Here is a 14170-nt window from a genome sequence, read left to right on the forward strand (position 1 = left end):
GTAATGCCAGGCAGGCAAACGTGTAGGAGAGCACTAGTGATTGATGGTACTTTCCCCCACAGATGATACTGGTATTTATATATATTGACAGTATACAAAATGGAGCGATCTTCTAAAGCGGCTTGTAGTGTACTTGTGTGTTGTAAGGAGGATGTTTGACTTCGATGCATAACATTACTCAGCAGATGTGGACTTACAGTGATCGCGCAGCTAAAATTGCATATTGAATGGCAGGAAGCAGAAACTAATGTCTAGCACTCGCCTTATTCACTGGACAGATGTTCACCCTTTCAGAGATTTCAAGTATCTCAATGGTGCTCTTAAATAAATGACAGATGAGAGAAACTGCGCAATGTTTTTAAAAACTCAATTTGCTTTCTGCAATATCACGTGGCCTCCAGCCTGTCGTCGCAGCGCCAAACCTTTCTGATTTTATTTGAGCTTGCGCATGAGGAATGAGCCATTTACCCCTGAGGTCTTTTGGGGTGGTAACATGACAGATACTGTGGATCCTGAAGAACTTGCTCGGTCGCGATCGGGTTTATTAAACCAAAGCGCAACTTTTCCAGCCAGCGACACAATTGTCACTATCTGAAAATTGGAAAAAAAGAAAATTGAAATTGCGGGAACAGCAAATAAAGCACAAAGTGCATTGGGTGGGTTTTTCCCCCCCACATATTTCCCTCTTTCTGAGGGAGAAGCTTGGCGTCTGAGTGCAGGGCAGCCAGGCGATTGGAGGTTAAGGACCTTTTTCAGAAGCCCAAGGGCAGCATCAGTCTGTCAGCCTGGGGACTTGAATCTGCAACTGTATGATTCCTAACCCACTGGGCCACCCCCCCCCCCCCCCCAACATCCAGCTTGCCCATTTCCATGACTATCAGGACACATGCTACTGAGCTACATAATACTCTCTCCTCTTCTCCATGGTTTCAGGATCTGTGGTTTACCCATCGATTTTCTGAAACCTCGTGTCCTATTCAGGGTCATGAGAGGTCTGGAGCCTATGGGCACAAGGCAGGGAACAACCCAGGATGGGGCACCAACCCATCGCAGGGCACAAGGCAGGGAACAACCCAGGATGGGGCACCAACCCATCGCAGGGCACAAGGCAGGGAACAACCCAGGATGGGGCGCCAACCCATCGCAGGGCACAAGGCAGGGAACAACCCAGGATGGGGCACCAACCCATCGCAGTGCACAAGGCAGGGAACAACCCAGGATGGGGCGCCAACCCATCGCAGTGCACAAGGCAGGGAACAGCCCAGGATGGGGCGCCAGCCCATCACAGGGCACAAGGCAGGGAACAACCCAGGATGGGGCGCCAACCCATCGCAGGGCACAAGGCAGGGAACAACCCAGGATGGGGCGCCAACCCATCACAGGGCACAAGGCAGGGAACAGCCCAGGATGGGGCGCCAACCCATCGCAGGGCACAAGGCAGGGAACAACCCAGGATGGGGCGCCAACCCATCGCAGGGCACAAGGCAGGGAACAACCCAGGATGGGGCACCAACCCATCGCAGGGCACAAGACAGGGAACAACCCAGGATGGGGCGCCAACCCATCGCAGGACACAAGGCAGGGAACAACCCAGGATGGGGCGCCAACCCATCGCAGGACATACTCACACATGCTTCACTCAGACATGCACACCTACAGGCAATTTGGTAACTGCAATCAGCCTCATCTTGTTTTCAGACTGTCAGGGGAAGCTGGAGTACCCGGAGGAAACCCCACAATGACACTGGGAGAACATGCAAACTCCACACACACGCGGAATCCCAGCAGAAACTTGAACCCAGAGGTATGAGGCAACAGTGCTAACAACTGCACCCCCATGCCACTCCGATTTACCGTGGTCCAAAAAATAATACGTAAAATATGTAACAGCATGTTTTGTCATTGGTCCTTCATCCTTTGAGAGGTATTAAACAGCATGCCTCGTCAGCTCTTGAGACGTCATATTTTTTCATTGCTCTTTAATTGGGCTAAAATGTCCTAATCCTCTTCATTCGAGAGAGTACATTACTATACTGTACAATGTACTTCATTACTACTGCATTTAATGTTAGTAATATCTTGCTGTGCATAATTTATCAATTACCAAATGTAAGTACATGAAAATCATGTTATATATGGGGTCGGCGGTTTTGGCTACCGGGGAAGGTCTTGGAATGTATCACCTGTGAATACAGGGAGACTTGCTGTGCTACCACTCACAGGTGTCTGTTATTTATCATCTGTAGTTCTGAAGGTTGGGTTCACATAATGACGCTGAACTTTACGTGATCTCCCCCCACACCAGCCCGTTTGTGTCTTTCAATTTAGTCTTTTCAAACGGTCACAGACACAGAAATCCGGGGACAAAAAGGTAACTGACAACGGAGCCCAGACCAAACAATATAAGTATGACGCTGTGAGAAATATTAAATCTCCCGCGGCCTTTTCATCTGCGTAAGTTGCACTTCTAGGTCATTATTAAGAGCTGGAGAGGTCTTTAAGGAAGACCAAGACCTTAGTGATCTAATTGGGTGTGACTGTTCAGTTGCATTTGACAGGCACTTATGAAACCTGCCAGAATGTCATGGAGATTGTAGTGGTGCTTTCTCGTTTACTAAACGAGCCCAGGCAAAAGAATGACAGAACAGAGCAAACGGAATATTATGGGGGCAAGATGCGACAAAACGCTAACTTTGAGTGGGGATTATAAGGGCCCAAAGAGATTAGTCTAAAAGTGACAACATAGAAACTTAACAGAACTTCACCGCCATACTTAATTCTTTTATTTTTCCTCCGGTCAAAAGGGATTCAAATTGCCTGCCGGTGCCTGTTTATAAATCGGGTGGCGCTGATGAGGGGTGGAATGCGCTGGAGTTCATCTTCTGCTTATTACCGTCATGTGCGGGTTGTAGGTCAGGAACAGCCCACCCTCTAACGTTTGCGGAATGCCTGGTTTGTGGTCTCGACTTTTATTAGCTCATGTTTTTACCTGGCAGACATTGTTAAGCAGTAGCGACATACACTTTTATCTAACTGTACAGATAGTTTCAGGATATTTCAGAAAAGTTATTCCAGTGTTCCATCGAGGGTATACCAGCAAAAAAATACTTCAGGTGTAAAAACCTGATATTCTCTGGGTAGGTGAGGGAAGAATTGAAGACAAAACATATACTTTGAAGACTTTCCTCATTAGTTATTTTCAAGACTCTGGTTCGGTAATCTGATGTGTGTTATTAATTATTGTACATTTTATGTAATGTGCTTTTTTCTTCATCAGTGAAAAGACACTTGAATATGCATCCTGCTGCGTAAAGTAGAAAGTCTAAAGCTATTAAATGCATGGGTTGTTTTAATAGCAAATGTTTTTATTTTCCCATTTTAACTTGTGTGGACAATGCAGCAGTAGGACTGAACTCATTTTTATAATGACTGGTTCTCCATAGCAAGAGGTGTTCTGCTAATATCCAGTGACAAACCGCAGCGACAAAAGGCAGAAATGGCCCAGTAACCTATAAACATGCCAATACGTGGTCGTTGGACACTATGGGACTGAATGGTTAGTAATTAAATCGGCTCCATGTACGGTTTTACAGGAGAGCAAAAAAATCAATAGAGGCTCCGCAGAGATTGTCTTTTTGTACCTTTTCGTCCCCACTGTGGGGGGGGGAGAAATTGCTGAAGCTGGAAATGAATCCAAAACAAAATGCATTGTTAATGAATCGGACGCTCGCCGCTCCGGACCTCCCCGGAGGAGAGTTCTGGAAAGAGATCCATCTGTCACGCTTCCCTTGTCACTTCTGCGGAGGCAGCAGCGAACTCACTGAACTGAGCAAAATCCTCGAAGACTAAGTGTATTGGTATTTAGCTTTCAGTGCGAGGTATTATGCTGTAAGAAGTCAGTCTAATTTTAAACGTTCGCTGCAGCCTTGGATATAAATAAAACGACGCATCCCATGACTGACAGTGTGAAATTGGCCCTCAGCTGCACTCTGAGCGTGAGCTTCGACAGGCAGGCAGACAAGTAGCCTCTCATGTGATTTCCTCTTATACGATTCTCCGCACAATCATAAAGATAACGACGTGCGAGTGCTCCCGATTACTTTAATCTTGTAATTAATTTAATCTTGATTAAATATATACTGCATAATTATGGCTCTGGGAAGTCAGAAATGTCTGCAGTTCCCTCCTTTTTACCCAAACACATCTGATTGGTATCTCTCAGACTAAACTGTCAAACCAGGACCTTCTGCAGATGCAAAGTAAACTATAGACCCCATTAAAAAAGCATCTTCAAAACCGTCACATGACTCGTATAACCCAAGATAGATCGTAAAGTCGTGACAGCAGGACCTTGGAAGCCGTGGTTTGCTTGCCTGGTACAGATGGTTGGTTATTTTGGCAGCTTTGGCGCACAGTCATGCCCAATCCAGATCCAGTGAGCAGGACATCTCATCAGTGGCAATTCCAGGATCGGGGGGGTGTTAGAGGGACCATAGTTCATACAAAGGGGCCAACCTAATCATCGGCCAATGATGTGTTTCGAATTGGTGAGTGACAGGGGAGGTTTTACTCTGAGGACCAGTCAGCTTTCAGCTCTGTACTCCTGTGGCCCCGCCCCCAGTATATGCCCCTCAATTTCATATATCTGGCAAAATATAATACACAGGGTAATTAAATATGGCTTTCTGAAATTTGCTTTTGGCTGTACACTATGCTTAGCCGCAATGGGAGGAACGAGGCTCTCAGTCCCACAGTGGTGGGTGTGGGAAGGCTTGCTCGTGTTAACAGTCAGTCTGTCCATCATGGAATGGTTTGACTCGCTTCCAGTTGGTCACTGTACTGGTTTCTGTATAGTTAAGCCACTCAGTGATTGTTTTATAATCCCTTTTCTCCCATTGCTAGTTTGTAGGTGATATAATGTGTGTACATGTGCATTTTTATTGCTCCACGGGGACAAAGCAGTGGCCGCATTACATAATTTGTGCATGATCAAAGGACCGCAGCTGTTAATGCTGCCAGAATGGTATTTAACGGATGCAGTGACAGGAGACTGCTTTAATCCATTGAGTCTCATTGGTTTGTTTAGCCCATTAGTAACATCTCCATTTGGATCCAATAGGAAAACTTTCTGTCTAAATAATAGAGTCCTGTTCAGAAGGATACACAAGGACCTCAACAACCTCCACAGCAACCTTCTAATAAACATGCTTCCATTAGTCAATGCTCTTTACTATGGCTAAGTACTTTCCCTTATTTTACTATTTTATTTATTTTGTGTGCAGCAAAGAGAAATGCCTAACCCTGGATTGGTTACATGAAAGGTTTTAGCGACAACAAAAATATAAAGGCCTTTTTATTTCATAAATGCATGTCATTTTCCTGCGTCCGCCGTGCGCATTTCTCCACGGTTCCACGCCATGCCATCGTGCCGCATCCATCCGTGGGCTTCGCCGTGTTTTCATTCATGAGCTCAGGAGTCATATTCAAAGCAGCAACCGCCGTAACAAGCTCAGGGGGAAAAAAAATATTTAGTTGGCACATGTCCTTTGCAAAAATTCCCTCCAGAGATTATCAAATCCTATCGGTGGCACATTAAATAAAAACCAACATAGATTTCCTCTTCAGGCTTTTAAGTGTGATTTTTGTGCATCATCATTGATCTTAGCTTATCATGTTTTCTAGTAACGACATAAAAAAAGAGTAGAAGTCGTCCACAAAAGTTAGCTTTTATCGTTAATTAGCTAGAAAAAGATAGTTTAGCCAATTAGAAACTTTTACTTGAATAGTAAGAGTTCGACATTTTTTAAATTTTATTGTCTTACAAAGTCAGGACTTCATTTTGTTTAATTGTTGTTTTTCATTTGCCGAATGGTGCGGCCCAGAGTTTGAGGGCTTTAAGTGATGACAGTGACGTTTGTTTTGCTGATGTTTGATCAATTAACTTGTAGTGATTTCTCTTGTAAATGGTGGCTTTTATAAAAGAAAAATTTTGGCTCCTGAAGGCAAAAGCGCAATCTCCATTTGCTGTGTGTATCTCTACAAAAATAAGCACAAATGCTGATAAGCAAGTGTAGAATTTTAAGGTAAAGCACGGCTCTGAAAATCAAGAAGACTGATCAGCTGGAAAGGGGCAATGATAAAAAAAGTATCCTTGACAGAAGAACAAAATGTACCACTTTATTTTGATGGTATCACATTTCTTTTGTGGTTAAGAGGCAGAAATCGTAGATAGGTTGCATCATGTCAGAAGAGGAGAATCAGTAGATAGAGGTTGGGTTTTAACAATCAGCAGCAAATAGCTTATAGGTTAAACACATATACTGAAAGCTACAAAGTATAATGCAGATGTACCCATGAGCCTTAAGAAAATAGTAATTGTTTTGACGTTTATTTTATTGACATTCATGAATGGCGGATATCTTCAAATAATGCTTTAAGCATTTTTTTTTTAGTTCAGTGTTAACTGTATTGCTGCTGAATCCTGCTGAATTTATGAATGACTCGCTGGCATTGAATTATCTTGTGTTTTATGAGGATTGAAGGCCTGAGTTTTACCTTGTCCTTAAATATACTGATATCCGTGGTTTTCGCTCAATGCATTTTAAGTCACTCCAATGACAAATGTGTTATTTTCACTGTTAGATACAGAAACTTAGATCTGCTTAGTAACCTAAAGAAAGTACCACAATTTTTTCCCCTCTTTTACCATGGTTGGATGTATTTTTAACATTTACAAGTTTGTATTGTAAACTAGGCATTATGCACAAAATATTTTCACGAGGGTACGAATGACTGTTTAATGAATCTTGTTACTAATGGTTTGATAATAGTGCTGCACTTATATGCTACCATTTAAATGTGCTTATATTAGCTAAAATGTGTGTAAATTAATCCATAATGAATTACGTTTAATGGCTATTAACTTGAAATTTGATCTTTTGACACAAATTCATTTGGCAGGCATTGCATCCACATTCATTTGCATAGATCAAATGGAAACAATTATTGATGTCTTGGCAATGTCTCTTAATGCATGGCCCTACCCTGTATCAGAGCGAAGGCGGGATTTAGTACTGCAGCATGTAACTCCCCAAGGCATTTGTGTAGTACAGTGGCATCTTTCCTTTACGTCTCCTCCAAAGTCAGTAACAGAACTAATAGGGCAATTAAGACTGAGAGTGCAGTTCATTTAAAAGGCTATTCTTCTACAGTACATTTATTCGGAAAAATCTGAAGACACTTGCGGTTTTAAGTTAACTGTGTATGATGCCTGATGATGGGTTTGGTTATAAAAATTCATGTGCTTTATGGGTGTAATTTAAATAAATATAAATCTCATTGCGCCTCTGTTGTGTAAATCAAGCAAGGACTGTTGATGCAATTCCAGCACTAAGATTCCTTGAGACCAGTCACCCTGAATCCTCCACTGTGTTTTTGATTTGAGTATTTTTTTTTCTTGTTTTTATTGTGTGTGTGTGTGTGTGTGTGTGTGTGTGTATGTGTGTGTGTACAGGAAGCAGTAAACCCAAGAAACTGAACGAACAGGAAGCTCTTACCAGGCACCACGTGGCGACATACGTACAGGAGGAAAGGAAGACACAAAGAACCCATAAGTGACATCCGCCAGCGTCCCGCTCAAAGACCATGCGTTAATTCGAGGGAGGGAGGAAGTTGAGGTGCCCCCCCCCCTCCCTTCCCACCTCGTCGACGCCTCCGTTGAGGTGATGATGACGACGCCCCTGGACACGTTGTAGCTGGAAGCCCACACAAACCCGCCCGGGAGGGAAAGATGCGGCCATGGACGGGCTCCTGGCGCTGGATCACGCTGGTGCTGCTGGCCTGGGGCACCCTGCTCTTCTACATCGGGGGCCACCTGGTGCGCGACAGCGAGCACCCCGAGCGCTCCAGCCGCGAGCTCTCCAAGATCCTGGCCAAGCTGGAGCGCCTCAAGCAGCAGAACGAGGACCTGCGGCGCATGGCCGAGTCCCTCAGGTATGCAGGACCCACAGAACGTCAAGCAGAACCTTCTAAAAGATCTCGAGAAGCTCCATAGAACCCACATGCCTATTTGTAGGTTTTAAGAGTCATGTTTAGTTTACAGCTAACCCCCAGACAGTTCAGAATTGGTACAATGAAAATGTGGACAAGGAAAATACCACATTTTGTAATTATTCCTTTGTTTGTTTTATTTCCCACAGTCTATTGGTGAACATCTTAAGCTGGAAATACCTTTTGTTCTTTTTGTAGTTAGGAAAAATGATTATGGTGTATAAACACTGCTGGTTTTTGCTCTTTTTGATTTCTCGATTTGAAAAAAGGAATTAATTTTCCTTTCTCTAATAATCAAGCGCTTTTCAAAACTTTCGAAACATGGGCCAAGCAATACAACGCAATTGGCACTGACAGTGGAATTCGATTTGGATTTTGATAGTCTGCCATCAGTCAGGGTTTTTTCTTTTTTTTTTGTAATAAACAGGTTTCTTTATGCAACACAGTGTGGGCCGGAATAGAACAGGATCCCAGTGAAACGGCCCAGCATTGTCAGGATTGACCACCCCTCCCCCGCCCCACCCTGACCCTAGATTGCCTGTGAACTCTCAGGTGTGCCACTCTTAGGATCAAACGCACGCGCTTGCTGTCGTGCTCCCCCCTCTCTGACCACCGGGGGGGTCACCTTCAGTGGGGCCGGGCGGGAGGTGTACCCTGAAAGCTGTCCCAGTAAACAGAGCCCCCTGGCACTGGCCGCTTTCACCTCCCCATTAGAGACCCTGGCAGATGTGCTTGGGCTAAGGGAACTGCACCCTCCCCCCCCCCCCTGCCTCTTAGATACATCCAACCAAGCCAAAGCCAATCAGAACCACTTATGCAGAGATGCATGTTAACCCAATTTAATTTGCCAGTTACTCCAGGGATATTAACTCAGCCCAATTAATATCAACTAATGTATATCAGGTGGTTAAAATGTGATGCAAATTGGGCTAGGATGTAAAAGGGGGTTTCCTGCATGATGAAATAAGCGAATGATTAAGCGAAGGCAGAGCAAATTCTCCCCCTCTTTCTCCAAAGCCCTCGGTAACCGAGGGCCGTGGCGACCCTGGCTGTCAGTCACATGACCAGGCCACGTGCCGCATGGCTCGATAACGGCGCCGCGCGGCAGCGACACTGATGGATGGGGGTTCGATCGGAAGATGAAAGGCCAGTGGATGTGGAAAGACCGGTGGCACGCCATGACCACTTGAAGGTGGAAATGGAGTGGGGGCCCGAGAATTAAGGCGTGAGAGGTGGGATTGTTACGCGGGGTTTCCGGACACCGCTGCTGAGATGGATCTGCGGCAAACATAAAGACGAATAAACTCCCAAAGGAGAGAGCAGCTGAGAGATCTTCCTGCGGAGTACAAGGCCTCTCTCAGCCTCCTGTTTGATAGGGCCGTATCCCGGCTTTGAAAAAGGCCCCCGCTGCTTTGGGAGCCGTGGTAAAAGTGGGCAAAATGTAAAGAGGAGAAGCCTGTTTATTGACAGTTATATTACTGTGAGTCGACAATCAAACCAAAAACGTCACCATGGAGATAAGCTAAGAAATGCTGTAGGAGTATAAATAACACACATTCTGTGACACATGCTTTGGGGAAAAAATAGCAAATCTAAGCTACTTCTTGTGTGGACAGTGAAACATGGCCTTCTGTATTAACCCGCCATCGCCAGTAGTGGTCACTCTTTTCCTGTACTGTGTCGCAGCTACTGAGACTTTGTGTACCTCTTAAATCCCTCGTCACTGCATTTTCTTAGCAGCCTGCAGGTCTTTATGGAGATTTAAGCCCCCACTAGTGCTGCATAATTCTGAAAATAATGTGAATCGCAATTCTTTTGTTTAAAATTGAGATTGCGATTCTCTGCAATGATTTTTTTTCTTAAATGTAAACTTTTTTGCACTCATTAAACTGCAAAAGGAAACACAACAAAACTTGACTGTGCCGAACATGTGATTGATCCAGGACCGGCATCTCAACTTCTGACAACAGAAAGGAAATGCTGAACTAGCCATCCAGTTAGGGTTAGCAAAGCAGCCATTCAAACTTTTCCAGTACCAAAAGTACTAGTGGGATATACTTACTTCACTACTTGGGCTGGGATTTGAACGGCTTCGTTGTTGAATGTTCATGCAAATAGAACATCTGAAACGCAATGCAACAGCAGTCTTCAGAACATTTGCAAACTCAGAAAGCAACGATAAACAAGGTAAAAATAATAATAAAAAAAAATAATAATGGATGCATAGACAAATGAAGATTTAACTGTGATCTGGATGGAAGAACCAGAGCTCTGGACAGCATAAAAAAAATATTTTGATAATATACTAGGGCAGCACGGTATTTGAAAATTTCTAAGTATTGCAATGTGATTTTGTTGTAATAAATATTGGGGTATCGACATAAATTTGTCATGAACCCGTCTAGGAATGATTTAAACAGCAAGGATGAAAATAATTATGATTGTCTCAGAGAAAGCATGCAGCGTTCATGCAAAAGCAACGGAGGTAAACTTTAAACTGACTGATTTTTAAACATATAGTAGATAATCTTGAAAAGGAATAATAATTAAAATTGCAATTTTTTTTCTGCGACAGAGTACAAATGTTTTAGCAAAACCTAACCTCCCTGCGCTATAATGTCCATACAGTATGAAGGTATGAAAAAGCCTGATCTCAATCTAGCCAAAGGGCAAAGTAAGAATTGCATGTGCACAACATGCGATGTTGGTAATAACATTGGACGTCATCCCTCCCTATAATATACTACAGCATTTTTCAAATTCAGTACAAAATTCCTGCCTTGCACTGTGATTTCATTCAGTGCCGATACCAGTTTTTGATATTTGACACTTTCCTGAAGTACCAAAAATAAGGCACCTGATGCGATGGAAGAGCACCCTTTAAAGAGAATGCAGAACTGTGGGGCGCTTGAGACTCTCTGGGGAAAAGTAGGTTTGATTTGATCCAGCTGATGTGATCACGAACCATGGTAATTTAGAAATGAGATCGCATAAAGGTGTGAATTGTGATCGCGGTGTTTTTACGATTAATTGTGCAGCCCCAGCCCATACCATATTACCATATTAAAGACAACAGATTATTTTTCTTTCCCCCTGAACATGATAAAATGAGGTCAGATGTGACGGTGATAGTATCTGTTTAAGTGCAGCACTGTTTTGCAGTTCGTGGTCCAGTCAGTGCAGCTGACCTTAGATCCAGTGCAGTCTGTTGCACATGGTTAGGGCATGGACCCCCTCCACTCCCTTGTTCAATTTTTAATGGGTTAGTGTCAAGTGTGAGCGCTTGTGCCCAAAACACTAGGCCCTGGCTGCCACCATTTTCTGGATCGCACAGGTTGCGCTCAACGTGGAGAGAAGCTGTATTGTGCGGTCATGGAAACACTTGGGCGTGGGGGGGGGGGGGAACCAGAAATAGGAGATGTGACACATTCTGCCAGCTGATCTGAAACACGCTTCCCTTTCCCCGCCCCCACTGTTGTGACGGCTTAATCAGAGCGGCAGTCGCATGTGACGACCACAGCGGTTGAATATTTCATGAAGTTTCGTGCACAACACGTTCTGCTTTTGACAGAGTGATGTTCAGATTTTTGGGGCAGTGTATTCTGGGCTGGACTGGGAGTAAAAACCGGGTCCCCCACAAAATATTTTACCAAGTGGGGGAATGACCCCCCCATAAATTTTGCAGCTCTACTGGCCCAGTGGCGAAAATGCCTGGTCAGTCCTGGTCGTATGGCTCTGATCTGTGATCAGAAGGTTGCTGGTTCAAATCCCAAAGTGATTTCACTGTTGGGCCTGTAATCAAGACCCTCATCCCCAATTGCTGTCCCTGTTTTCAGTTGTATCTGGCTTTGAAGAAAGTGCCTGTTAAATGAAGGAATTATAATTGTAAAATTGTTCTCTTCAAACCACCTTCCTAAAGAAGAGTCTGGTGTCTCTCCTGACATCCATTAACACACACAGCACTCAGCCAGTCCGCCCAGCGGAGACAGACGACAGGCATGAGGCGGGGATCCCCCTGGCCAGTATAGGCCAGCCATCGTTAGCAGTGATGCTTCTCGCACTGGAGGACAGCTTATCTCTCCCCCGCAGACTTAAAAAAAGTAACCCACCACCCGTCTGAGCAAAGACTTTCCCAGGCGCCTAATCTCACTGGACCCAATCATGGTGAGGCGCACGGTTCTTAACCCCGGCGATTATCGCAGCGATGTTACTCCTGCACGTCCCTACGGGCGATCGTTTTGTGGAATCTAAATTAAACTCGTTTGTTTCTAGCCTTCCTGTCCACTTCCACAATATAGGAGTTGATTATACCTTGAAGTATACTTAAGTGGGGAGAAAAATCAGCCGGGTCTCTCTACCGCGATGTGATAAGTTTGGCAGTATGAGTGTGACTGCCAGGCCGATCTCTACATGACTTGGCATCACTAATGACCCCCCCCCCCTCCCCAATCTAAGCTGCCTCAGATGAACTCTAGTTCCTCAGCTGCCTCATTCGAGGCCAGTGCCCCTGATATAGAGGCTGCAGCAATAGACAGGACAGCAGCATCCATTACTAACTTCAGACTGGGGCAAATGTACATTTACATTTTATTTATTTAGTAGCTGCTTTCATCTAATGTGATGTAGAATGGAGAAGGTTGAGGCAGCCAGTCCCTGGAGCAACTCTGCGTTAATGGCCTTGCTGAAGGACTCAATGGTGAAATCCCACTGCTGACGTTCCAGTCACAACATACCGTCCAAACACCACGGCTCGGATTATGTAAAACAACATAGTTAAAACCTAAATTAAATAATTATGATTTTGTGGTTGTATCATGATTTTTTTGTGGTGTTGGCTCATGTTTTTATCCAGACTTGTGAAATACAGCATCAGATCTCTCGTGTTAATACGAGGTGGGGGATTGTTCGGGTGAGGTCAGGGTCTCTTATGTTAGTACAGGGTGGGGGATTGTTTGGGTGAGGTCAGGGACAAGCTTCTTTGTGCTTCTGTAACTGTGGAACTTAATTGTTAAGGATATAAAGGAGTCATGCAGAAAGAGCGGGAAACTGATACCAGCACTCATTGTTTTACGCTAAAGCGGAGAGTGTGTGGACGTTTCCTGTGCTAACCCAGCCCTTCGTGTTCCAAGCATGTTAATAAAGGTCCCTGGGTTTTGTCTGTTTGTTTGCCTGATCTTACAATGAACTTTTTGTTTAGTTCCATATACTAGCAATGAAGTTCAAGGGTACAACAGCAGGGACTGAAACCCTCAGATACTATCCAGGGATGCCGTTAAGCACATAGTTACCTTGGGATGTGCAGTTTAACATGGGACATAATTTCAATGTGATGCTCTACAATATTAAATATTAAAAATATATATTTTAATTTCATCAGTTATGTAATTCCCCAAGAGTGACATGGATGCATTTATAATGAAATCAACCATGTCGTATCTAATGAAGTTAAAACACCTACCGGTGATTTACTTTCGCTTAATACCGTGTCTAATAAAATGACTCAAAATGGATGAATTAATGGTCCACACTGCAACATCTGCACTTTGTGCTGATTGCTCGAGGACAGGTTCTCCTCAGATATGTTCTCTTACGAGCAGGTAAGGTCATTATGAAAGGCAGTGGCCTTTGCATACATCATTTATCTGCTTATGCAGTGTGTGAGGTAATGTAGGAATGTTTGTGTTTTATAGCTTTTTTTGAGTTTCAGGTCATTAATGGACAAGGTTCAAAAGGTTCATTTATTACAAAATGCATATTGAAGGTTCACTTGTTACTATAGTAACAGGTAATAGTAGCACTGCTTGAATCATTTATGCTAGTTTATATACATTGTTTATGTCCTTGGTTTATGTTGCAGATTTTATTGTGACATTTTTATAGCAATAAAATCAAAAAGTCATATAAAGCCATCTTTGTTTGAAAAAATATATATATATATATTTTAATCTTTATATCTGATTTTTATTAATTTGATTTGAATTTAGAGAAAACGTTATGTGGGCGATGGATTGGCTCGTGCTTCAGGCTGACTGTGACCCTGTACTGGATAAGCAGTGGGAAAATGCAGAGATGAGACTAATTAGCAGCCACTCCTTCTACATTAGGGAAAAATCTTCAGATT

The 14170-nt window shown here is 43.7% G+C and overlaps 1 protein-coding gene across 9 annotated transcripts in view; it reads left to right on the forward strand.

Moving 5' to 3' along the window:
• The window catches only part of fut8a (fucosyltransferase 8a (alpha (1,6) fucosyltransferase)), a 61448-nt gene that overhangs the window by 31220 nt on the left and 16058 nt on the right, over window positions 1-14170 (forward strand). For 5 of the 9 annotated variants that reach the window (XM_023825295.2, XM_023825297.2, XM_072699045.1 and 2 more), the window contains one exon: window positions 7514-7992. In XM_023825295.2, coding sequence (XP_023681063.1) covers window positions 7790-7992 — 203 coding nt within the window. In that variant the 5' untranslated portion in view covers window positions 7514-7789. Of the gene's footprint in view, window positions 1-1698; window positions 1805-7513; window positions 7993-14170 lie in introns of all 9 variants that reach the window. The other 4 variants (XM_023825296.2, XM_023825299.2, XM_072699044.1 and 1 more) reach the window with 1 other exon arrangement.

Source organism: Paramormyrops kingsleyae, chromosome 14 (assembly GCF_048594095.1).
Source record: "Paramormyrops kingsleyae isolate MSU_618 chromosome 14, PKINGS_0.4, whole genome shotgun sequence".
Classification (NCBI taxonomy): Eukaryota; Metazoa; Chordata; class Actinopteri; order Osteoglossiformes; family Mormyridae; genus Paramormyrops; species Paramormyrops kingsleyae.